Source organism: Papilio xuthus, unplaced genomic scaffold (genome assembly GCF_000836235.2).
Source record: "Papilio xuthus unplaced genomic scaffold, Pxut_1.1 DF825946.1, whole genome shotgun sequence".
Classification (NCBI taxonomy): Eukaryota; Metazoa; Arthropoda; class Insecta; order Lepidoptera; family Papilionidae; genus Papilio; species Papilio xuthus.
Window position 1 is genome coordinate 14,742,241 of NW_013532703.1, and position 27,920 is coordinate 14,770,160.

The 27,920-nt window shown below is 32.7% G+C and overlaps 1 protein-coding gene across 1 annotated transcript; it reads right to left on the reverse strand.

The window, feature by feature from the left end:
- Positions 1-205: 205 nt before the first annotated feature.
- Positions 206-27,920, reverse strand: egr (TNF superfamily member 12 eiger). The gene is made up of 8 exons (XM_013321728.1): positions 27,365-27,920; positions 6,571-6,813; positions 5,276-5,420; positions 4,837-4,969; positions 1,947-2,046; positions 1,669-1,753; positions 1,266-1,417; positions 206-1,103 (listed from the first exon to the last, which is right to left on the reverse strand). Exons 1-8 carry the CDS (start codon positions 27,713-27,715, stop codon positions 816-818), a joined length of 1,497 nt encoding a protein of 498 aa, XP_013177182.1. The 5' UTR covers positions 27,716-27,920; the 3' UTR covers positions 206-815.

Below are 27,920 nucleotides of genomic sequence, written 5' to 3' on the forward strand. Positions count from 1 at the left end.
ATTAGTTGCCTATGTGTTCTTCCAGATGTTCTACATCAACGCCAAAATTCAGAGAGATCCATGAAGTCGTTCTGGAGATACCTTCAAGAAACATCCATCCATCCATTAAAATATTCGCATTTACAATATTATTATAGTAAGATTAATTACTGCGGTTTTGCCTTTCTTACGTATTAGATACATAAATGTAAAATAAAAGTCGTGATTAAACTTTTATATAATTTTAATTGGTAGACGTACAAAAATCGATATTGCCAATACCAGATTGCGTTTTCCTTATTAAATGTTATGACTTAACGTCTCCGTAATAAATGAATTACAAAACGTAAAAATAAATTATATTATGAATAACTGTAACATTACACTTATAATATCAATGGTATAACAGATTCAATGTATCACATCGGTCAATACATTGCTGTACAAATACAAGCGACTATTAACTAAAAATTTACGTATGAGTTTGATTATCATCAAAAGCTTAAACTATCAATTCCATGCTTATGTAAGCTGAATGATATTAAACGTATCACACAAAGCTTTATCTGCATTTACGTATACAAAAATACATTTTCAACTTTGAACTAAATTCGAATTTTGTTATACGAACTAATTAATGAAATATTATTTTTTCAAATAAACACGAATGTTTAAAACTTATCGATAAACATAAAATTTAAATTTAAAATCAAGAGACGATTTGCATTTAAATCGTATTAACAATGGCACTTCCTGACTAAAGAACGTATCACTATGCGCCCGACGAGCGGCGGCTTTAGGCAAGAAATGAGATTTTGGAAACACACGGTATATAGTTAGAGTTCTTGATTGGGTTCTTCGGCATCGGCCAGTTTAATGAGACCTATGAAGCTCTTCTCCGGCTGCATGAGGGAGTGTCTATTGCCGCCGGTGTTCCTGACCGCAAGCTTGTCGCCGGCACGGAGGAAGAGAGCGGCGGCGGAGAAGCAGGAGTTGGGCTTCTCGAGAGGCTCGGGGGAGTGCGCTGATTGCGCGCATTGTAGGAGTGTCTCGCGGCCCTCAGTGTCTGGATTAGTGCGGTGTAGCACCCACGATATCACGTCATGGCTGTCCAGGTAGTAAATCTGTGAAGATAAATGTTTTTCATTTGATTAATCGTGCAATAAGAACAACCATCAAACCGATAAAGCAACGAGGTATTAGGATCAAGTAGACCAAATTAACTTTTGATCTCTTTCTTTACCTCTTGTAACACTTATTTCTAGAACTTGTTGGTTTTAACCGACCTGAACATAGACGAGGTAGACGCCGGAGTGATGCACGTGCACGTGGCCTGCGCGGGTAAGCGTGGGGCGCGGGTGCGGGGAGGCCAGCGTCCACGGCGATGGGTACCACACGTCATGCGGCGCGTCGTGCGACACGCTCACCAAACCGTTACCTGTAACACCATATTGCAAGTTTGATGTATTAATTAACTTAAGCATAACACGTGATGATCACAGAAATAGTCAACTTGATCTAGAAAAATTAATATAATGAGATTTTTTTTATTTAGAAAGCAGCGGGTCGCAAAATGATACGTGAGCGTCCATGAAGAGTGGGACCACAAATGCGTCGTGTATGTGTATAGCACTTAATGCTTCTATTTGTATAATTGTGTTTACACGAAGGAAGTTCAAATCGTCTAACCTTTGTAATGTTCATGAATTTCCGGGCTCAGATGGGACGTGTTGCCGTGGAAGTGGGCGGCGATGAATGGTCTCCTGCGGCCTTCCTATATAAAAGTTACAAACTTTATAACATACAGAAAGAATTAAGACACAAAAATGCTGATAAATATTAGAACAGTTTTGCGCTAAATTGACAAATAAAGTATAAAACGGTGAGGGTCCTTAACATTAAAGCGTGTTTCGAATTAGGTTTATCTTCCTAGTTATGTGTAAATGCGATTATAACAATAACCATACCCCGTCTTCGCTGTTTCTTGCAGTTCTAGTGACAGTGTGTAGCGACATCTTCTCCGCTATAGTTGAATCTGTGCTCGATATGAACTTTTTCATTTTGCGTCTGTAACAAAATAATTTATTATTGATTTTAGTACTTTTATTTTAATTAAATGAAGTGTAAGAAAAGCCTAAATACAAAAAATATGGATTTCTAAAGTTGTAAATCATTGTTCACAATAATATTTTACAATATCGCAATAGACCATGTTTTCAAAGTTGCGTGAAAGATTTATGTTGTAATATGACCTATATTGTGAACACGTGGGAAATATTAGTCATTGTGTCCCTATTTCTATCTGACTCCACATTTCTACTTCGCAATAAATCTCATTGTTTAATATTTAATACTTATTCAGTCTCAAAGTCACTTGTGGGTTTTGTCCACAATCAAAAATGTTCAGGATATAAGGTTTCGAAATTAACGTCAGTGTCTAAAAGGCAATGTAAAAATATTTCGTATGTTCGCTTGTACAGAAATTTTAATTAAATTAATTTATGAAATACTCTGCTGAATTAATGTAAAAAAAAACTATTTGTGAACTGGTATTCTACGTTACCTTTATTAAATGGACTGAGGTAATGGAAAAATGTGTTCTGAGAGAGATTTTAACTTATGATATTAATCTCTTTGAAAGCGGAGCGAGCGCTCGCTTATTAAAAAAGGCTTCGCTTCACTAGAAAGATGGAAAAATATAATTCAATTTATATTTATATTTATAAAAGACTTCTATTGAAATACGACGTCTTTTGATATGAATAATTTTGAAAAAAGAAATCAACATAAACTCAAAGATTTTTAAAATCAACAGAAAGATATCTTGAAGATAACAGTAACACAAATTTAAAAGTATTATAAACAGAAATCTACAAAAGATTTATTTTATTTTGTTCCGTGATTAAACGACAAAAATATAGTTGTCAATGACTTTCTTTATTTTTAAAATAAAAAAGAAGATGAGATATTTTGCGACTTAAAAAAAGAATATTAACAAAGGAGTCATTAATGTAATCGAAATCCGCATTAAGGAGTGCCAACCTTAAATTAATTTGGTATAATTCTATGAAATCTAGTTAGTAAACAAAGAATCGTTTATTATGATAAGTGTTCAAAGTTCGTAGATAAATATTTTTTATGTGATTACTTGTGTTACTAACGATGTAATTTTACTACCTAAATGTCATATTTGTTTTTTTGTCTCTTTTAAAGCACAATAACATTTTCTTCTGATTACTGCGTTTAAATTAACACATCTTTATTAGTAACTGGTTGACACTATTTGATAATTCGTAAAATAAAATTATGTCACAGTAATTTAAAGTACACGTTACGGGTATTACCGTGAATGTTTTGTTTATTTAAATAGCTGCCGCGCACGACTCCGTTTGCAAGAATTAAAAATAAATTATAAGTTGCCTATTGGTTCCTCCTGGCTATGTTCTATATCTATGCTAAAGTTCATCGAGACCATGCAATCGTTTTGAAGATACCTTTAAACAAACATCCATCTATCCATACATCAAAATATTCGCATTTATAATATTAGTATGATGATGATTGACAAGCAGGTCATTAGATAAACAATCGCTAACAATATTAATATTAGCTTATATTTTTTCACAACAATAGGTCGGTAAATTCCGATGTTTAAACAGTATACGATTAGAATTCATATTCATATTTCGCTCGCATAGGCAATAGCTATAGTAAATATGCATAACAAAATGTAATCTAGCCCGAGTTGACATTAGAAACCTGACACTTGTGGTCAACTTTGCTAAGAATGAGAACAAACCAGTGCTATGTTTACGAAGGTTAAAATGTATTTATTCATTCTGTTTTATGATTATTTTATGTCAATGTACACAATCAGAAGTTTAATTAATATTACTAATAATTTAACGACACAAATACGTTTGCATTGGGAAAATAAATACATTTTGTAACTAGCAGTCGACGGCGACTGCGTGGAATTAAAAAAAAAAACTTAATAAATAGCCTATCTCTTCTTGCAGATCTTGTGCTACATGTGGGACAAATTTAATCAAAATCCGTAGAGCCGTTCCGGATATACCTTCAAACAAACATCCATCCATCCATTTGAACTTTCAAATTTAAGTAAAGTTTAGTAAAATATATTTTTTAAGCCACAAACATTCTTTGTTGTATTAATAATTTTGAAGACAAATTGGATAACAATATGAGAAGCAAACAACATTGATTAATGAGTTATAGCATAAATATTATTATATTCAATTAATATGTCGGTATTGCGAGTAGTTTGTAAAATAAGGTCGGTCAATCGATATACGTCCACCTGATATTCCCTGCTCTTAATGACATTCTTATTTTATGCTGCCTTTGCGCTATGTTTCAGTGTTGCAATTACAGGGTGTACAAAAAGTTTCAATTTAGTTTTGAATGTCTATCCCCGGGTGATTTTTTGAGTTATTCAAACGAGCTCTTACTTGTTTAGTTGCGTCAATTTCTCTTTAGTTTTAATGGATCGTTATTGGCCAGGTAAAGAATGAACGTGTATTTATATTCATTTATGACCGTTTTTTGGGGTTTATAGGCTGTAAACCAGTTGACTGGGACACCATTTTATTATTTTGTTTGCATCTCTTTCGAAACATATGTTTTTAATTTCGACAGTAATTAGGTCATCGTACTACGAATTTTTGATTATGAATCATGGTCATGGTGGACCACTAGCATTGCTATTTGAATTAAATATACATATAATGTCTTAAATTTTAATATTTTGCCCGTAAAGCTTGGAATGGATACTTTTTGTATTAGCAAATTTTGTTTTCTTAATTATAATTCCTTTGTGATGTCAGAGATACTAACCGGTCGTCTGTCTTCGAAATGATTTTTGGTACTGGCATTTCAGCGATAGCGTCCGCAGCGGCATCAGGGAACACGCTGCGTTTCACTCGGACCTCTTCTGCTGCCTTGGTCGGTATCTTCATTGTTGGTAAATCTGTAAAAAAATAAATAAAATATACCAGAAGAAATCTCGAGAGAGAAAGAACATTATATAAATTTGGAAATTTATTTTGAAATTTTCTGGTTAGATTACGTTCTTAAAAAAACAAAAATATATTTATCAGTCTCTCGTGACGACTGAATGTTGATTTATTTTTTTCGTTTTAGTACTCTGATCCATGACGATCATCAAGAACTATTGCCAAAGGCGAGGTGCTGAGCGAGAAGATGATATGCTGTAGCTCTTATTCGGACGAATGATAGCTGTTCGCTATAAACTACGCTATAGAAGCGTTCTCACCAATGTCGGTTAGCTCTGGGTTCTCATTGAGCAGCCGCTTGATCTCCGTAATATTGGGGATGGGGATCTGCCTCTCCTTGTCCGCCGGCAGCACCGCATCCGTGAAGTCCTCGGGCTTTAAGCGAACCATATTCGTTGTCCCAATCTAAGATGAAAACAACTAATTTAGTTTTCTAGTAAAGATTCGATAAAGCCGTCCATAAATATCATGTTATCGCTTATTTTGCGTTTCGTTACCAAACTACGCTTTTTTAATATTTAATTATTATTAAGGCTTTTTCACTTTAATCTAAAGTTAAAATGATTTTTAATTTGTTACAAAAGATAATTCAAGACCTGAAATAATTAACATCATTAGTGCGGTGAGAGAGACGAATTAAAAGGAAAACAAAACTCCTCGAAAATGCTGTCGACTTAATTAAATAATTTGAACAAAAAGTATCTTGTAAATCTAAAAGGCAAAGATTAAAAACAAAAGTGCACGTCGTATTTCAGTAATTTGATCGTTAACTGTCGTGTGCACATGCGATAAAGGAAATAAATGTAACGAAACGAAAACTAAAAATGTATTAAAGAAAACGAAAAATTAAGAGTTTTATGTATTTAAAGAATTATTGACAAAGCTATATTAAATTGCGAACTTTATCCTACATATTTAATTACAAAGCGAGAAAACTTTATTTTTAAATACATTTGATTTAAAAATACGAATTGCGCAGCAGAGATTTTGATAGTTTGTAAATAGACTTGTGTTAGCACGTGATACCACAAATTGAATGCTCGGCTGCATACGTATGCATACGTAATTTCCAAACCGCATTTGCGTCATCCCGCAATTCAATCTATGAATTGAATAGCTACAAACAGAAGCCAGGTGTCCCACGAACTATTTTCAGATTCGATAACTTCTCAATGACTCCACACTAATATTATAAAGAGGAATGATTTGATTTATACCGTGACGTCTTTTGAATCGTAAAAAAGATATTTATAAATTGTATAGAAAGAAAAGATTGCCAGAGTTTTTTTTTCTACTAATCCTTAATCCTACGTAAATATTTACCACAATATTAAATAAAAACATATATAAACGAATAATTTCATCGTGTTTTGGTAGAAAGTAATGTTAAATGTATTTGTTCACTTTTCTATACGTACTTTATATTATCAAAAAGGTCAAAGAGAAATAAACATACTTCAATAATAATTTTTAGAATATTTAAAATCGAACGTTACTAAATAAATTGTGATTCACAACTGTACTTCTAGTACTTAATACGATTTAAATATATTACCTTGGGCCCTTGTTTATAATAATCAGGATACCAGTCCCCACTTTCGGCATCCTCGTCACCATCATACATGTCCTCATCATCAGCCATCTGCGCGTCATCCTCGAGCACCGTCAGCCCGTGAAGCTTGTTCAATGGCGAATAGTTCCCCTTCTCCTTGTCTGACTCTTTGACTTCAATATTTTTATCAGTTGCGACCGTTATATCTTCGACTAAGTTGCCATCTTGATCTTCATCCGCGTATATCTGTGAAAGATTTTTAATAACTTATAAAAATATATATTAATTACGTTATTATTACTAAAACGTATAAAGCTTTCAACTTATGCATGTCTTAATTTCATATTATTTAATAAGAAAACATTATTATAGAGCAATAAATATTGAAATGTAATTTATAAAATTACTTTTAATTAATAATATAGATACTAATTTATGGAAAACAAATAAATGGTAACAATATTACGTTACGTGGCATTCCAAGGCCATTAATGATTTTAGGATTCTTCACTTGTAAGTGAAGTATTTGAACATTTAAAATTGATTTTTTGTCTATATTTTTTACCGTTAGATTCCTAAAATGTATGAACATGGAAATACCAAGTCTGTAAGTTGAATAACTATACTAATGATCCTATCTTGATGCTTTTTATATGAAAATATTCAAAGGATAAAAATATTATTTTAAAAAAGCTGTCTGTAACCCTACATATTATGCACAATCACGAACAAGTACGCAGGTAAACAAAACCCCTCGAGAAATGTTCAGAGCTAAAATAAGTTAAGAGGATTATGTAGGATTAAATTTTAATTTATCTTGACTATACATTATTTTATAGTGATTTTATTCAAGAGTTTAAAAAGGTATGTCAATCGTAAAATGGAATATTTTTGATGGAGCATTTATGCATTTACTAGCTGTCGCCCTCGACTCTGTCCGCGTGGAATTAAAAAAAAACTTTATACGTGATCTTCCAGGCTTTGTTCTACATATATGCCAAGTTTCAGCGAGATCCATTGAGCTGTTCCGGTGGTATTTTATAACAAAAATTCAACCATCCATCCATCTAAACTTTCGCACTTATCATATTAGTAAGAAGATTTGCAAAAAACCTAAAACTAAATACAGCACTAAAGTAAAGAGAACGAAAAGACATCGAATTCATCAACAACGTATATTGATACGTCCCCACTGAGGGGCTCGAAGCCTACCCTAAATGGTGACTAGGCCATCTAATAGCAATACGCAAATAGACCTATTATTTTCATGTCAATAGAGTCCATTAAAGTATGTCGTCATTGTGATACAAAGGTATCGAATAAAGAAATATGAGAGAGTGCTTCGTCAGTCCGGAGCAAACAAAACAAGATCAAAGGAACATGATACTTGTTTACGAAGACAGCGTACCTAATATTTTTATTATAACATGGTAGGTAACATTTATATTAGTCCAGTTACCGTGTTTTTCTTAGACCGAAATCCCTGTTTACAATATATTGTTATTTCTGTTTTGTCAAAGATAATGATAGGGATGACTATATGTTTTATACAGAGATGTTACAATATTATGTTTTAATTATTTTGTATCCACATTTTTTAAAAAAACGTGTATAGTTACGTAGTATCATTACGCAAACTTTAGCTTTTAGGTTGTTGTCAATAAAGCATTACGTAAAGATCATTAAAAATTGAATAACTTATTCAAAGTAACTTAAACTTGGGCTATTAGGCTAACTAAGTTAATTATACTTAGAGTCTTGAGACTTTGGAATCTTTTTTAAGAATGGAACCTTGAAAAATACAAAAAGAGATGTTAAATATAGTGTTCAAAAAGACGAAGCAATAAAATTGATCTTTGAAATACTGAAATGACTTCGTATAATAACACATATTAATATAACATGCTTGGAAGATAATTTTGCCGTCTTATTCTCTTTAAAATTTTAAGTCACTGGAATTAACGAAAAAAAGTCGTATTAGGGTTGTCAACTGTTTATATGCGTTTCAAGCATGTCATATGAATTACTCAAAATTAATTTTGTTTTTAGTTTCCGACCTCACGTGATAAATGGACAAGCCTTGAGGGACCACATTCACCACTCTAATTAGACATTTACTGAACTAAATCAATTTGTATTAGTCCTTCTATCTATATTCAAAGTAAGTCACACTTAAATTCTTCTTTTTTAAAATGTCACATAATGATAGTTTTTATCTTTCTCCATGACGTATAAAAGAAGGCCAGTAAGAATTAATTTTTCCAACAAATAGGTGGCAACCCTATCACAGTGTCCAGGTTGAAGCCCAGCAGACATTAAACGATTTGCTTTAAAAATAAATCTGTAACCGTTTCATTTGATAGCAATCCGGAGCGAGGCTGAACTTTTATGCTCGCACCACACTTTATCGAATTTATTATTAAATAGAAAGAACATTTATTACGGACGCGTGTAAAAAATCAAACGGTAGATCGACTTTTAAAATGATTTAGCTTTGTTCGAACAAGATTATTGCCTCTTAAACGCACATACTTCGTGTTTTAATATTTCGCAAAAACAAGATGTTTCTATAGTTTTGTTTTTTACACACGAAGGTTAATCTATCCACGAAACTTTTAAATAATTCATGAAATACGTAGATTTAATATTGAACGTGTAGTAACATAAATGTAATTATATAAAATTATTATATATTCTAATTATGAAATTAACTCCTTCGAAAATTACATTATTTGTGATTTTTTTTGTGTTAACAATAAAGTGACGAAATGCTCAAAAGTTTGTCGTCGATCAAACAGTAATATAATAAATGTACCACCACGTCATAAGTTTCAATTTGAACAAACATAATCATTTCTCCGAATATAGATTACTCATAAAATATTCGGTGAATTAAGATACCGTTGAAGTTGTAATCGTACACAAAGTAAATCAATATTTATAATTTTAATAGTTACTTATTATAAATAAACAATATCTTGCGTTTGATAAGATGAACACAAACTTAAGAGTATTGAAGTGTGAGAAAACCGTCCCTGTCTAAATCTCAGTAACTCTATAATCTATGCATATTAATGAAATTTATGTCTATGAAATATGAAAAAAAAATATTTATAACACGATGTATGTATATGTTGCGTTGCTGATAACGAAAAGCCAATTTAAAAAAATGTTGTCTGTTTGCAAATTCGCATTTGTGCCGGAAAATCACCGAAACGGCTAGGCCACTTATAATACGACTTTGATGAAAGCATATTATAGGATACTCTTTTCTGCGATGAAGAAGTCACGAGAGACCAGTAGTATTTTGTTAAATTTAAATAAAAATAAGCGATTTTTTCTATTATGTAATGACAAAGGTAAAAGCTATTTCAGTTCAGGAATTAGGCAATCGAATCCCCATTAAATTAATTTCCCCAGTGAGCCGAGAATCCGATAAGATTGAGGCAACGGAATTAATCCTACAAATAAACTTTTTAACTAAACGAGTTCGGAAATGTAGAACAAAAGCATGTTACAATTTATATTCGTAATTTGTTTGAAAAGTCTAATTTGGTTGTGACAGCCGGTACGTTACATGTCTATTTATCAAACGAAAGTGTGCAGTGTTAAGAACAGTTAGACATGTCTATTAAAATTTATTTTCAAAAATAACTCTTAACCAAAATGAATTGCTATTGTTTCAAAGTAATTGTGATAATTTGTCGTTCATTTATTTTTAATTCTGTTTATTTTATTATTTAAATTAATGATGAAAATTTTGTTTTCGGTAAACTTTCTTTACACTGTAAACAAACATAAAAATCAACGCATAAAATTGCTAAAATTTAATTCTACATATTTGCGCTTTTGGAAATCGAACTCGTAACACAAATAAACGATTTCTGTGTAAACTATGACACATTCATTTATATATTACTGACCACAAAAGCCATTAAACTTTTGCTTAAGAGCATAAAAAAACGACTTTCATTTTGAAATTGCACGTCAGTCAAACGTGACGGCGATATATGATTACTTGTCACATCTTTTAGCCCCATTTGGAACACATCTGCCACTTCTCATATTAAATATCTCTATGCAATACGCCCACGTCTTTTCGAAGTCGCGTGTTATCCGCTTTTCATGGTGTTAAAATTAATGTTAAAAGCAATAATTATTGCTTATTTGGGTTATTAAACTTATTTAACTTTTAAAACATTTGCAAAATATAACTAAAACATCACCTCACTTGGGAATGCAAGCTTGAACTTATCACATTCTATCTATCGATGAAAAAATATTTTTTTATGTTTGTGACGAAAAAACACAAAATCTACGGGCCTTTTTGAAAAAAAAAATATTCTTTTTTTATTTTATTTATTTAAATCATTAATTATTTTTACATTAATGGTACATTATCTTTTACCAACACTTAACCTTGAACCCTACATTTTAAATTTTTGTAAAATTTTAAAATAATAAATGTCCTTCTTCACGCAAAGTCGGGACGGATCGCTATTTGGAAACGTTGTTGGCATTTCTTATAAATTCAAGTGCGGTATTTGAAATGGTTTATTTTTAAAGATGTGCAAATTTTTCGAGGAGATTTGTTTTTCAATCTCGATAATTTCAAATGCATTAATGTATTGCGCGCAAAGAGTATGTGCTAATTTATTTTATTCGTATTTGTATATGCAGTTAATATATCATTGTAAATACATGAATCTTTAAATGAATTACAATGTCGAAGGTTTTGAACGACAATATTTCGTAACAAATAAATATAATTGAATGATTGTGTTGTCTCTAAACCATAAGTAAATGCACTCTGGATTTAGCTTTAATTCGGATTGACGAATAACAGCGATGACAGATAAAATATAAATCAATTTGAAAAAAAAACATTGTATTTGAAATTTTATGATTTTTTTTAAGATTTTTTCTTGTTGGAAAATGAAGTGATTTACATCTTACAAATCTATACCAAGCACTTAATATAACCGCAACTCGTAATATTTTACTGTACCCATATTAAAAAAATATTTGTTGAATCTGAAACTTGGTGCGAGTATTAAAAGCAAATAAAACGATTGACGCGCGTCGTATCCATCGACGGCTGTTCGATAAGTTATTCGCGCGCGCGTTCGTCTGTTTGCGCTTTTTATTTACAGTCCATTTCGAGATTTATACGATTATTTTGCTTCGATGAACAATCGATGTGTAAATAAACTCATTTAGACCATTATCAAGTGCAGAGACGGACTTAGAATTATTATTATAACGAATATTTTTAAATTAATTATTGAAAGATAAGTTTCGTACGCAGATAGTTTCCATAGTACTGGTTCGCTTTAGTATTCATAAAGCTGTTCCAATATTTTAATTTTAGGTTATGTTATCAAAATTAATAATCATCTTTTCTACAGTTGTAAATGCATTTATACGAAGTACTTATTTTCTAAATGTAGCTCGACGTTACATTACAATGTAGATGTTTCATTATTGAATGCGGCCCTGGTTGTCAGCCACTAAATCACAGTTTACAATCGTCACTCTTTGTTTTTTCGGGCCACTGCGTTCGGGATCAATGAACTAAGATCAAAATATTTATATATTTGTTTGTCGAATACATAACTCGCTTCAGCTGTGACTTATTTATATTTTAAAAATATGAGGAAGTATCGCGAAATGAACCGTGTTAGTGAAACGATCAGGAGGTAGAAGATTAAATGGATTGGAGGCAATTTGCTGGTCGTTAGGACTAGACGACCTGGAAATGCGATTAAGCGCGACCTATCAGAGCGACTGTAATTGAATGGAAGCCTAGGTTTAATGTTCATTTCAATTCTTTTTTTCGCAATAAAATTTCACTGATGGTGTAATAAATTAATGCGTTACACAGAACTTAATTTTAATTATTTCTGCACATCCCCGTAAAATACCTCGTATATAATTCGATTTCTGTCAAATTGCTGAGCGACCCAATTTTCGGCGAGTTGACTTACTGGGTCAGCACAAACACAAACTAAATTAAATATCAAATTGGGTTATGATTTGTTTTTAATACTTTCAGAAACTTTTGAACTTTCATGAGATTTTTTAAACTTAGCTTTAATAACATTTGCGCACCAATTGAGAGCAAATTAAGAATTCTCGGTATCAGTAATTGAAAGGGGTCTACTTCAATCAGCATCGCCTTAAATTAATTGGAAAACTATTTATTGATTGGAAAATTACTTCAAACGCTTCCAGTATTCGACCTTTATGCATCACTCCTACACTCAGCATAACGCAAATTGTTTATTTTTTTTTAACTGGGACTCATTGGTATTATGCACTTAATAACAAATACGTAGTAGATAAAACTCATTGTCAATTATTTCTATAAAGATTAAATTATGTTTTGTAGAAATATCAAAAGATGCTCGTATTAGGTCACAAAAATAACCTAAAATATGCAATAGTAGTTCATAGAATGCATTTCGACATTTAAATAAAAATAACTTTCGCCATTACGGCGGCAATATTTCATGTATAAATAGCGACAGCTGACATTTCCTTCCTAATATTTAACCTCGTTTAATTTGATGGACTTTACTATTGATTTAGCATTAGTTAAAATTAATGCGAATGCTGTTTTACAAAGTATGATATTCTTTTTAATCGTTGGCAGTTTAAAGAAGAAAATTAATGACTAAGGTTAGATGCTGGAGATGAGATCTTTTTTCAATAGGACCATACTTTCGAGTAGGTTCTAACTAATATTTTGATACGAAACTTTTGATGCATGGATGTTTGTTTGAACGTATCTCCAAAACGGCTTAACGAATCAGGATGAAATTTGGCATAGATGTAGAACACAGGCTGGAAAAACAGATAGCGTACTATTTTTTTTTTATTCCGCGCGGACGTAGTCGAGGGCAAGACTAGTAAGAAAATAATAAGAGAGTTTTAGTACCTTTTTGGCTGAAATGAGGTACCCATAACCCTTTTATATACACTGGAAAATACCAGCTAGCAAATTGGATAGTTGATGACTCTGTTTACCTTAGAGTCCTAAAATGTAATCACGTTGTAAACATGCGCAGCTGCTGTGCGCTGGGTCGAAGCCAATCCGGTTACCGAATTTATAAAGATTCTGAATGAAACATGGATATATGCCAGAAATCACTGCTCAATGTTTATTTCATTTAATTTGTTTTAAAATACGCCCGTATTTATATAAAGTATTCAAAATATCTTACATGTTTACAGTTAAACAGTAAACATTGACTAATCAATATGAAAAGAAATTTGTCGCAGTAGGTTTTGGTAGAAATTGGTTAATTTTCGAAGCCTTTGAAAGAGAAAAGAGGCGTTTCATACTTGTATACTCTTATTAAATACTAAATATATGTGCAAATATTTTAGTTCCCAGCTTGATTCATCCAACTTATACTCTATATAAGAAAGTAAAAAAATAATAAATTCCAGCTTAATACTTTTACGCGTTTTTGAGAAAAAAGGGTCTTGACAGACTTACTGACAACAAAGTAGTTCTGTAAGGGTTACGTTTTTTTCCTATGTGGTACGGAACCCTAAAAATTAGCCCAGCAATGAAAATATGAGATGCTCGCTTAAAAACGCCTATAAAAATATAGTGATGGATTTTAAGCAACTTTTAAGTAACTACTGTGAAATTGACTTTCACGACCATATTTAAAAATTTAATAGGATTTACAAACACGACTAACGTAAGTCTAGCCATTTGAAGCCGTATTAGGCTGGTTGTCTGAGTGTAGTCTAAAACCTTATAACAAATATTGATATACAAGAAAACTTCGTCTAATAAAATATTTAAAATTCAAAACTAGTCGCTTGAGATAATAAAATTGTAAACTAAACGCGGGTGAAATCGAAGATAATTAAAAAAGGTATGTTTTATTATTCAAAACGTAAATGTTTTGAGAAACAATGTATTGGAAAATAATAAAAGTACGGTATAAAGCACCTGAACTCTGAAAGGTATTCACATAATTTTGGTAGACCTAAAGTAATATTTATCAGTAACTCATGTTTTATTAGTTTTAATATATTTTGTTTTGCGATCCAAATGTTAATAAATACAAAATAGAAAGCGGACCAACAACAGTGGAAAAAGTTACTGAAAAGTTTTTTCTGTACATACATGTTCAGGTAAGTTATAAATTCATATTAGTATACATCAATGATGTCCAAAGTGGTCCAGACCGCCTGGGGTCGGGAAATAAAATTAAGGGTTTGAAGAAAAAATATAGCTAAAGGGGACCACCCAAACAAGTAAGATTTTGTATACTCATTATCATCATCATCATCAGCTCACTATACGTCCCCACCGAGGGGCTCGGAGCCTACCCTAAGTTGAGGGTGATTAGGCAATAGTCAACCACGCTGGCCAAGTGGGGGTTGACTTCACACATATCTTTTAATTTCTTCTCAGATATGTGCAGTTTACAATACGATGTTTTCCTTCACCGTAAGAACGTCGGACAAATGTACATATGTGAATCGAAAATCGAAAAACACATTGGTACATGGCGGGATTCGAACCCAGGATCTGCAGATTCCAAGTCAAGTGCTTGACCACTGAGCCACCGACGAAACAAGTAAGATTTTGTAGACTACGAGAAATAAATTAGGAATATAATAATATGTATAATATATACACGTATATAATTTGGTAATATCAAAAGAGTTATTCGTAAAGAAGTTTTATCATATTCATCATTTATATTCAATAACTTTATTAATATATACAGATATTTAAAGAAGATTCGTACGTGTAGTAGGAATGTCTCAGAGGACTTTCATAATACCTCTCCGAGTTGGTAGTCAGAACACGTCGCTTGCAGACGATCCTTTCATTACTCCCCAGCGAATAATATCGAGAAATTTATGAATGAGAAACGAGGATATTCGATTAATCGATTCCATTCGATTCCACTCGATTAATCGATTCCATAATTAAAAACTTTTATGGTTTGTCAATGGTATACTGCGTGTGAAGAAAATATTTAATACTGGATACATGACTGTTATTGTTTATTGGTTCAAATAATTGTTTTTTTTTTATAAGTCATTGTAAAATGAAATAAAACTGTTCAACTTTGAATTATTAATTACACCAGTTTTTATAAATATTTAAGTGAATTAGTAAGGCAATGATAATTAATTATTTAGTACCCTATTATATTTGATAATAGATAAATATTAAAAACTAAAGCTGTCTGTCAGGTATTTAATCCTTAGCCGGATTTCAACCATTCCCGAAGCATGAGTAATCAGTCAATATTGGAATATTAATATGACTAATATTAAGAGCATATTTAATAATAGGATTCCGACATATAATATTGAACGCGGGAAATCTTATCTTAGGACTGGTTTATTTAAATAAACGTAAATGATAATTGTATGGTTTATTTCAAAATTTCATGATACTTCTTATACATTTATCTTTCCTTCCTTCCTTCTAAATAAATAAAAAATATATTTCTTGACTTCTTATTTTATTATTACTATCTTACTAATATTATAAAAGCGTATGTTTGAATGGATGGATGTTTCTTTGAAGTTATCTCCAGAATAGCTGCATGGATCACGCTAATATTTGGCATAGATGTAGAACATAGAAGCACACATAGGCTACTAATTAAGTTTCTTTTATTAATAATTATAAGCACGGACGGAGTCGCAGGCGACATGTAGTAAAGTGAAATTCCAAGACACGTCATATAATAATAAGTTGTCTGATAAACTGAATTTGAAATTAGACAGGCTTGTTGACTTTACTTAGACTGAATCTTGTACATACGGGTTGTGAACTTTAATCTCGTTCAATAAAGCTAAAATAACTTGACGCACTAAGCTCTTTAAGTTATAAAGCCTTCATACTCTGTTGACTATGAGTTAACAAGGCTTTGATGTTGGCTTTAGACGCTCGTAACTTTATATAGAAATTGATTAAGCATATAAACACTATTATGTACGATTATGTCGCGCTAAAATAACGTTCGTATTAAAGTATTGTTGAATATTAACAGAACAAGAATTAGCGCGTGATTATAAGATTCTAGACTCTACTAAATGTTAATGACTATTGTTATGAATCCTATCCTAGCTTTCGCCTGAGTCTCCGTCTGCGCGATTAATAAAACTTATGTGTTCTTATGACTTATAAGCTTATGTCTTCTTCCAGACTGTTCTACATCTATGCCAAATTTCAACAAGGTCCATGCAACAGTTCTGAAGATACTTTCTAACATCCATATAATTTGGCAGTAGGTATACGAAGATACTTTTTGGTTACCATATTAAGAAATTACAGGATTTTAGAGGAGAGCGTAACTTCTAATCGTGTTAGAATTAAAATGACATTTAAGGAGTTTAAATGTATGAGTCAAATGGTCATGAATAAGGAACTTATCAACTGTAACCACACGTTGTACGTTGTACACAGTATGCACTAATTGGCGGAACTGACGTGTTCGTAGATCGCGCCTGACCGCAGTCAAATAATCCTCTTTGCGTAAATACAGCAGCCAAACATAATGAGTAATGCTATATACAATAATAAATCGGAACAAAACACTAATTACAATATACTAGCGAAATTCATGATCTGACGTATTCAGACAGACGTACAAACTATATTATTGCACTTTGAAAACATCCGTATATGCGTGAAATTATTTATCAATAGAATTAAAGTGAATTGAGTATTCGTAGTATTATTATAACCTATTTAATCTAGTATAGTTTTAGACAAGAATTAAGTTAGAATATTAAACATAGGTTTGAAGGTAATGCAAAGATTTCATTTCCGAGTAATCTTTTAAGTTTTAGAAAGTTCAAAGTCACAAGATTGGCGTTTGTTTTAGAGTATTAAACAAATGCGAATCTTCGGCTTTGAACTTCAAATGTTAGCACGTCATGTATCAATAAATAAACACAGCCTGAAAGGAACCCTCTTTATACCATTTAAGTACTCTCGCCCACACTTAGTTCTCGATGACATTTTAACGACCACTCGCAAGGCCTACCAAGGTATACGAAAATAAGTTGTAAATAACTTTGAAAGCTTGATTGCAAAAAGCGTCAATTTACTGGGCAATAAAACTTTTAATCCTTCCTCACGTTCTGCTATAAAACTTTCAGTTATTCTCGTACGTTTTATTAGCATTGACAAATTCCGACTTCGAGACGATAGTTTTATTAGATAAAATCTTTTGATTTTTAGTGCTGTATATTTTATTAATATGACTCCACTACTTTATAGACCCTATTATTACAAGGAATACATTTGAATCTCTTTTTAAAATTGTTTTTAATTACCTTAAGATCCTAGTAATCGTGCAGTAACATGAATACAGATAATATATTAGAAACGTTTATAAGAAATCGTATTTATTATAAGCAGAGCAATTAACAATTAACCCAAGAGGTTAATTGCATCTCCATAAACTTCGATAATGTTGTTATCGAATCATTAACATAATTACAAATCCCTTCATACTTCATTAATATATTTAACTAGCTGTTACCCGCGACTCTGTCCGCTGGAAAATAAAAAAAAACAATGCCTATGTGTTCTTCCAGACTATGGTATACATGTGTGCCAAATTTCACCAAAATCCGTACAGCGGCTTCGGAGATACCTTCAAAGAAATATCCATCCTTCCACTTATCCATCCATCTAAACATTCGCATTTATAACATTAGTAAGCTTATATGTATAGAAATGGTTACTATAACGTCCAAAGTCCACGTTTCAAAGCTTTGTTCCATTGATCGCTTTCTTAGAAATGTAATAACAAATCAAAATAGACGCTACAAGCTACCAGGTTAATTACAAAGGAATAGCCGTTGTGCGGACGCGGCCTTAAGTATAGAATTACTTGGCACAATGTTAACAAAGTTAAATGTAAACATTATAAGTCATTCCAACGGCAAACTACCTGAGATACGTATCTAGTCTTGAAGCGACCCTATTGCTAGTGATGTTCAACGTTTTAAAAAAAATATCGCTAGTTGTTCTATCGATATCTTTTATATTAATGTTAAGAGTTTCAAACACAACAAAAAGCACAAGAAATATGTTAAGATGGGTAGATTATGTTATTCAGGGGTTTTATTAATTTTCAATTACTCAAACTATAATCTTTTCAATTACTTTACAATCTTCAATTTCATGTCTTATAATGATGTTACATTCGATAAGTAGTAAATAGAGTAACAACACTATTTAGAGTGGAGTAAGACGTCTCGAGTTACAACGGAGTTACAATTAAAAATAACGACGTTGGTAAAATGAAAAAGTAATTTTAATATATTCTTCAAAGCTAACATTATTCGAAAAATATCAAGGACTCTTAAATTGACCATAAAGCTATAAAATCGTACAAGTAAATATTTTACAGGCGCTCCAAATTTAATGGAATACGTTCAAAAACATGCGTTCCAACGAAATCGTGACTAAAGTGCGAATGAATAACAAACTTAACCACATTATTAACCATAAGTTACACTTTAATTAAAACAATATTCTATTAATAAAGTATAACACCGTTTTGTAAAAACGCGTTCCAGAAAATGCCCAGTTTACATTTTTTTCTATTTATGAGGCTTTCTGTACCTAGATGTCTGCCAGGTACATTTAAATGGTCACGCAAATAAACATTGAGCATAACTTTTGTTGTTAACCCAGTTATGGTCCAGAAATAGAAGGAACGCATTCGCAGAATGTCAGAATCAGTATACTCGTATTGGATGTTATTGCCTGCCAACCTGCCACGCAATACATTCTCGGGTATTTATTATTTGCTTTACGACGACCCTTACACATTGAAGTCGGAATTCTGATTAAAAGTACAGTATTTAAGCACCTTTTACGATAATTTTATAGCGTCATCATCAGCTTCTTATACGTCTAAACTGTGGGGCTCGTAGCCGACCCTAAGATAGGGGTGACTAGGTCATAATAAACCACGCTGGTTCAGTACGGTTTGGTTGACTTTACACATATCTTTGAATTTCTTCTCGGATATGTGCAGGTTGCATCACGATGTTTTCCTTCACCTTTAGAGCTTGATAACATGTAAAGATAAATAAAATGATAGTAATACCAGTATCAACCATAAATTTAGCAATGTAACGTCCAGAAAACATATCGTCGTCCTTTTCATACTCTTTGAAAATAATAGAAATAACAATATATTTTTGTGCAGTTATTTCTGAAACACATAACAAATCCTCGATGAATAATCACCTTTTCAGGATATAAGTCTGTAATATATTGAGGTCAGCGCAGTACAGTCATGCTCGGTCTATTCGTTCCTCCTAGGACCGATATGTAAGCGGCTTAATACGCTCTGATTAATGTGGATAGGACGATGCATTCAGTAATTAACGTTCGGTGTGCTCAGTGGCCTATTCCTGGAAGACACAATTGTAACGTCGACACGAACTTTAAATGTCTTTAAATACATTTGCTGTCGTAAAATTCCGTTGCCGTAATACTTTTATTATAAAAAAATTTGTTTTCTTTATTAAAGTAAAATAAGTAAATTTTTGTATGAGACCAGAACTAGATTACGAAATATCTATAGTTTTGATTTAAATTCGCCATATGGCTACTATTCGATTCATTTTTGGTTGAAAAAAAGCTGAGTCACCGTCGCTTGCAACAATATCTAGGCTATTTAAAGCTTGTACACTTTCCCTTGCAGCATTAAGAGCCTCGTCCCGTCGCTTTCATTTGTCCGCGGTAAAGAGAATTGTTATTGTGCAAAGCTTTTCATAGCTATCTTGTATCGGCTTAATTTTATTAAATGTAATACTAATTACCTGATTAACGTATAAAATGTGTTCCTATGATTTTCATATTATTCAAAGTCCATGCTACGTCAATTAAAAAAAATCCAGTTTGATACTTTCATGCGTTCCTGAGAAAAAGGGTCTCGACAAACAGACAGACAGACGAACAGGGTGATCCCATGAGGGTTTCATTTTTTTCCTTTCGAGATACGGAACCCTAAAAACAACAAAACGTTAAGTATAAAAATTTGTTTAAATTTAAATTATTAAACTCGTTAAAATTTTATTTTTCAGTAAATATATTTTCACCGAGTCCGTTCAAGCCTTAATTAAAACGGGACCAAGCGTTTACCGTACGCGGTAATTGTCAACAGACACGATCCAATTTATTCTGAGTTTTTAAAGTCATACATCACGTTTCACCTTTCATTTTATGTAGTTGCACGCCATTTTAGCCTTTATTGAGTGTCAAAAAAGAGTTACAGGAGTCAAAATTGCATATACTTAAAATAAACCTTATCGCAGGTTTCCTAAGGTTGTGTACTGATGGTACTCGTAGATAGAATTAGTGATGCGGGTAGTCTAGGGCAGGGTTCATCGTCCAGTGTAATTAGGAGTGAGTGTGACAACTTCTGTTGGACACATCATCGAGTGAAGTGATGTAATGAATGTCTCCTGCGACTGCGATTGTCATTGCTCAGGTCATGAACTCGATGTTAACTCCTACGCATTATCTTTTATTAAGCGCATGTACTATATTATTTTCTCATACTACGCAATGGTAAAAGAGCATATACTGTGAACAATATTTTTTGATGCAATTAATTGACGTCATAAATAATCTTCAAAGGAATTGCTAATTTCGAGTAATACACAATACTCTATTGATTAAGCAGTTTGGAGGAAATGTAAGTGCTGTGATGATAGTTGAAAATTGTAAGATAATTGTTTAGGATTAATAAATTGCTTCGTATTAAAAGGAACTTGCAAATGGGACTTTAGAACTTTGTTTAAAAATCTATACTTACATAAAATAAAATTTCATAATGTGTTATTTCATACATTTTTGCCTGTATCTCGGTCTGTCTGTCTGTCCGCAAGGCCGCATTTGTTTCCGCTAATCTCCGGTACAGCTGGATCTATTTTGATGGGACCTTCATGGTAGCTGCTGCACGCGGGCATATTATAGGCTACTTTTTAATTTTGAGGTGACGAAGTCGACGGCAACCGTTAGTATGTAAATATAATATATGGTTTTAAATTATACCGTTTATCTCTGCCTGATACGAGCGGATTAAAATTTCACATATAGCTCGCAAAGCTGTCAATCTACCCCACCATATACGGTTGTAGTTAATCCGATTTCGCTGTACGCCGTGTACAAAAATCGATTATTGAGCAAGTCGTATCGTTTCGTATAAACGAATCATAATTTGGATATATTATTACATCAGCTGCTTCGTAATCCCGGAATAAAGTAAATAAAGGAGCTCAAGCTAAAATATACAAAGAGGATTAGGGCAAATGCATTCCACACACAACCACGAACCATGTACTAAAACGCAGTGAAACTATGGCCAATGTTCGACCAAATGTTCACCAAACTTCAGTACAGCAAAACTAAATTACTTGTCAAGGTCGTTGTCTAATGTCATCGCTCCGTAGCATTATATTTGGCAGATCGCATTTGTGCCGGAAAGGTTATCAACATACTTATTTAAAATAGAATATGATTACATTTACAATATCGACCGATTCAACCGAAAACAATGTTTATTCAACCTCTTACAGATTAAAAATAAATTTCCAACGAATATATAAATGTAATCATCCAAATTCAAGTAAAATCACAACATTAAAAGCAGGATTACAAAACAAAACGAAATAGGATAGAATATTGTTTATGGTACGGCCTTAAGTCTGAATCCTTGGAAATTGTCAAAGCCCTCACTTATACCTCCACGACTTTCCGAGCACGAAATTGTTTTGTTAATTATAAAGATGAAACGAGATATTCATTCAAATGAACGAGAATTAATAATCGAGCAATTTGCTTTTTACAATAAAGCTTTCATCAGATCGTGAGATGTTAAACATCCTGTGAAACGGATACGCAGCCGAGTATCATTAATTTTTAATAGCCCATAGCCAACCACTCGGTACCATGTTAAAAACATCGTTACGCCACGAAAGAGGTTTACATACTTACCCTTGTATATTTTTAATCATCCTTAAAACTGACAAGCATATGGTTATCCGTGTTTTCGGCCAATCATGTAAACAAATATCATATTTATGTTTTCATATTTATCTTTACGAATACAGCTTAATGTGTTATTATAATTAGCAAATTTATTTAACATTTATAATTTAATTACGTTAATTTAAAATCTCTCTGAGCATATTTAATGTTGCTGTTTTTTATACCTAATCATTTCTTTATATTAATTACAGATTGTTTATTAAGTCTTAGAACAGCGGTTTTGAAGTCGTTAGTATCTAGATTACAGAACTAATCGGTTAATTATACCAAACAATTAATTTATAAGCTATTTATATTTTAAATTTGGAATTCGTCATTTTTCGTAACTGGGAGCTATAAAAGAAAGTAAATATTTTTAATGATATTTACAGACATTCCGTTTGGGCGCTGTTTAAGTTATGTAATAACAACACTAGTAGGTGTTAGGTGGTCAACAATAAAGTCTCATGGAACGAATATAGACTCGCACTAAACAGTACAAACGTGGCTGGACCACGGCCAATTTCTCTGTGAATTCATTTCACGACTCCATTGTTATTTCTTGTCGTGAAAGCTTACGATATAATTAGTTATAAAACACTCGTTAAATTAGAAGTCAAAGAGTTACTAGGAATCGGCAGAGAAGAGTTACCAAAGGATTATTAATTTTAGACAATTTTTAGTTAGAATCTTTTGGCGCGAATGGCGCACTTTCGTTACCAAGTCAAGTGTCAGATTGATTAGTGAGGAGAATTAAACATACATTTTGCTGTCTAAAAACTCAATATTAACGGGACACAAATATTACCATTCTTATTGTTTGATTTCCAATTAGCTCTATATCAGTTGTTACCTTTAAATCACTCTGGGGTTGCCAGTTATACGTCCAATATGACATGTATTCGCATCAAATTATTTGCAAAGAAATCATGTCGGCCGCTTTGAAACAACATGAAATTAACATTGAATGATAAACATTAGTAACAAATAAACGTATTTAAATCAAACAATGGAAAATTAACAAATAATACTATAATCAAAAATACATAAATGCATATATCATGACACGATGACAAACTGGTATGCATTTATAATATGTAGGCAAACGAAAATAACTGAAAACAACGTAACTCCACCATATGTTTGTCTATATTGCCGTAATGTTTCACTACCGAACTCCTTTTCTAAAACATATTGTTTTTTCTGTCTTTTTGAAACAGAACGAGAGAGATGATGACATATTTTATAGATATCTACATATCTTACTAACATTATAAATGCGAATGTTTAGATGGATGGATGTTTGATTGAAGGTATCTCCAGAACGACTGCATAGATCTCACTGAAATTTGACATACATGTTAAACATAGTCTCGAAGAAAACATATTCTACTTATTAAGTTTTTTTTTAATGCCGCGCGTTCGGATTCGTAGTGATAAGCTATTATAATATAAAATGTTAATTTCTATTACATTTGCGTTAGTAGGATAAACGTTCTCAATTGATCATTACATTGGCCCATATTGTAAAGTACATATTATGTCATGTTATCAATTACAACAATGTAAATATGTCATAAATTAAATATTGTAACATTTTTTTTATTGTTTCAACCTTGGGTCATGATTGGGTATTCATTTAACACACAGAAAGATTCATTAATTACTCACTTATGACTCGCTTAGTAGAGATTTACTGAGAGATATCTACACTAAGGAATTTAAATAACTATCAAATGTCTATGAGTGTAGTTGTTTCTCGCGGAGCCTAATAATGAATTGTAAGACCAGTGGTCTTTAAAATATATAATAACAGACTAACCGTGGGTTTCTGACGTCAAAATCATTATATAATGTCATTCCTTTCTTTAATCTTTTACAAAGATGAAAATACTCGTATGTTTTAAAAGGAGAATTTGGTCTCAGAATCTTATAACAGAAGTATATTTAATTAGGTTTACTAAATAAAAAACGGTGTTAATTTTGCTATTTACAGTGTACTATTTACTCCGTTCGTAAAGCCAGGCTATAACTTGAAACTTTGTATAACAGCTTAACATCCTACGTTCCGTGTATTCTTTCAAAGGCGACAAACAATGGCTTGCTTAAGGGTAAAATTAGACGTACAATAACATAATAGCCGTATCGTATATCTTTTATCTTTCATCTCTTATGTGCTTGTGAGTTTGCGGTTTACTTTTGTGGTACAAAATAGGTCAACATTTATAACAAAACCTCAGTAACAACGCGCCAGTCATCCAAAAAGGTAGTAGATAGGGTATATAAGCGAATGAAACATCATAAAATTATTGATAGTGACGAAAGTTATGTAATTTAATAAGTTAAGTAACTTAATATGTCTAGGTTAAGAAAAAACTGTTTTTTTTTTATAACAGTAGAGGGCAAACGAATACCGAGATGTTCAACGACGCCCATGGACATCAGCAATACCAGAGGAACCTGGTATTTTTACTTCTCTGTTATAAAAACACCATTGGTTATAGATTGTTTATGCTATCTTGTATCGTCTATGCCTTGTCAAGTTAATAAAAGCATATTTAAAAAGTATATTGTTGTAATTTATTATCAAGATGGTATCTTTTAAACTTGTATTGTTATCCATTTAATCATTCGATGAATGAAATCAATATATGAACGACCCGCATCTGCAATGTCCCGTCAATTCAACCATCGGAGTATAACATAAAATCGATGGCTGGGAACCAGTTTAAATCGAAACTGAACACATATTGAACATTATAAGATAACAAAAGAAAGAATGACGCGATGACAGCGGAATGGTTTAGTTACTTTCGATCTGATCCCAGTCAGATTAAAACAGTTGAAATTCGTTTCTCGGATTATCGTACAAAAAAATCAAAGCAAAATTAGCATCTCGTAGTAAACTTGTACAAATACATATTGACATCCCTCTCATTGTATTTGAAAAAAGAGAGAAAACAATATGTTTTTTGTTTAGGCGATAAGACACGGTTAGGTTATCAGTATACAATAGGTATTTAACTCTCGTTATTTAGACGACCTAGCTAAAGAGATTAAATATTTACAGCAAAAGTTCTAGCAGCTGGAATTTACTTATATAAAACAACTATATATTATATCGTTCAAATTTCAAAAGGTAAAATCATAATGTAGTAGGCACAAGGTGTAGTGTTTACCTGAGTTTTTTTCCATATCTACCTTCTAGGCCATTGTTTGCACAAGGTACGCCTTAACAATTGAACCACCAAATCAAATGTTATGTGTTATTCGTAAGCAGTAATTTTCTGACCTACTTTTTGTACCTGAATGTGGTTATAGTTCTATTGAAGGTTGGAAAACTTTGCTAAATATAAGTAAGCCTAAATGACATTTCTATTTCTAGCATAAAATCTGAATGAGACTAGAAACTTTTTACTGAAATGTCTAAAATCGTGTTAGGAAAAGATCTTACTGAGTTAGTAGATGATGTAATAGGAGTAGCAAAGGCACCAAAAGGAACGATGTCGCTTTTAAATGCTTAACACTTATTAGATAAAATTGTACGCCAATGTATTGGTAGAGAAAAGAAACATATATAAAGAAAGTTTTGCAGAATTATGCTATAATAACAATACGAAGGCTATGTATAGTGATTACGTAATGTCTGGTCTTATGGCGACCGACGGGCGGACCGCGGACGGATGAGGAGATTCGTTTTTGTTTACATTTGTAACAGGTTTCCACCGCGAACCAAACCTGTTCTAAGCTCGGCCTTACGACCCCACGCTTTATACCTTATCAATACGTCCGATCGCTTATTATTTAACTAAACGGACTCGACATTAATAGATTTACCCGATTAGAAGTTCAAAGTAACTGACGGACGTGTCTATAAGGCTTGTGGCTGTCCCTTTTCATTAGAGCAAAAGAACGAAGTAAAGCCGTTACGTTGAAAGAAATAAAATACGCTTGTGTTGGAGCGAAATTTATTTCTAATTAAGTAAAATATAAAAAAAGTCTAATGAGACTACTAATGAGTTAAAAATATAAATCGTTCTTGCAATTTTATTCGGTAACCTAGGGCACAAAAATAGGTTGCGAATGTGAATAAAAAAGAAAAAAATTCGAATGTAATTTTCCATTCAAATTCTAGTTTCGGTACACGGAAAACAGACTGGTCTACTAGGCGACACGGCTGTCATGACTATTATTACTCAAGAATTAAAACTATTATTAATTTAACAACCATAATGTTTACAACACATTGTAGTTGTTAAACGAGAAGCCGCCATGCGGAGTCAATTGAATGTAATTACTATGCCTGATGATAGAACCTTGGCCGAGACAAGTGCGTTATCTAACAATAAATACTTAGACTGTTACGTAAATTGCGGCCGTACAGCAGAACACGTCTGCCGGTTTGCTTGTTACACCGGCGGACCGGCGCCAATGCTGCACCTAATCTACTGACATTAAAACACCTACTACGTACATTATCTTTGTTTACCTTTAAATTAAACGCCACATTCTTCTAAACTGGAATAATGCTCGTAACAAGCTGTCTAGATTATAAGTACTTGGCATTTTTTCTAACGTTTTCCACTGCGCTTGAAGTTAAATATATTAGGCAATAAAAATGCCAATAATCAGTGATGTTGTAAACAACTGTATATCAATTAAGATACGACACTTGTCATTTCGTTCTATTTCAAATGCTAGGTGACGTCAGGTCAAAAGTAAACAAGTAGATAGACTCACCGTATCCTCGAGATTTTTGAATTCATTGAAGAGTCGATTATTCGAGAGCTTCTGATTGAGGGACATCACGTTAGCGGAGAGCGCGATCACATTGGCGGTGAGCTGGTCCACGTCGTCGCGCAACCGCCGCACCTGAATCTCGCGGACCAGTGTCAGCGCGACCAGCCATACTGCCAACACTCCAATAGACACTCCGAACAGAACGCATCTCCTCCGACCCTTGCCGTTCTTCTCTTCTTTATACTGTCGCTCGTAATCACCACCCACCAAATTTTTGGTCAGGTCCCTGGCGTCTTTCAACGCGTCAGATTTCGTGTACATCGTATCTGGTATCAATGCGCTATTTTCCATAACAATCCAGACACTGCACTCGCGAATTTTTAAGATGTGGATCTACGACTAAATAATAGCTTATCGCCCCATTATCGGATTCGCGGAAGGTCGGGTCGCAGGGGCTTGTACAGACAGATAGCGGGCACGTGGCGAGAGGCGTCCGGCAGAAGGAAACACGCGCGCCACCCAAGACGGTCTACGAACGAGTGAAGCGAGCCGGCGC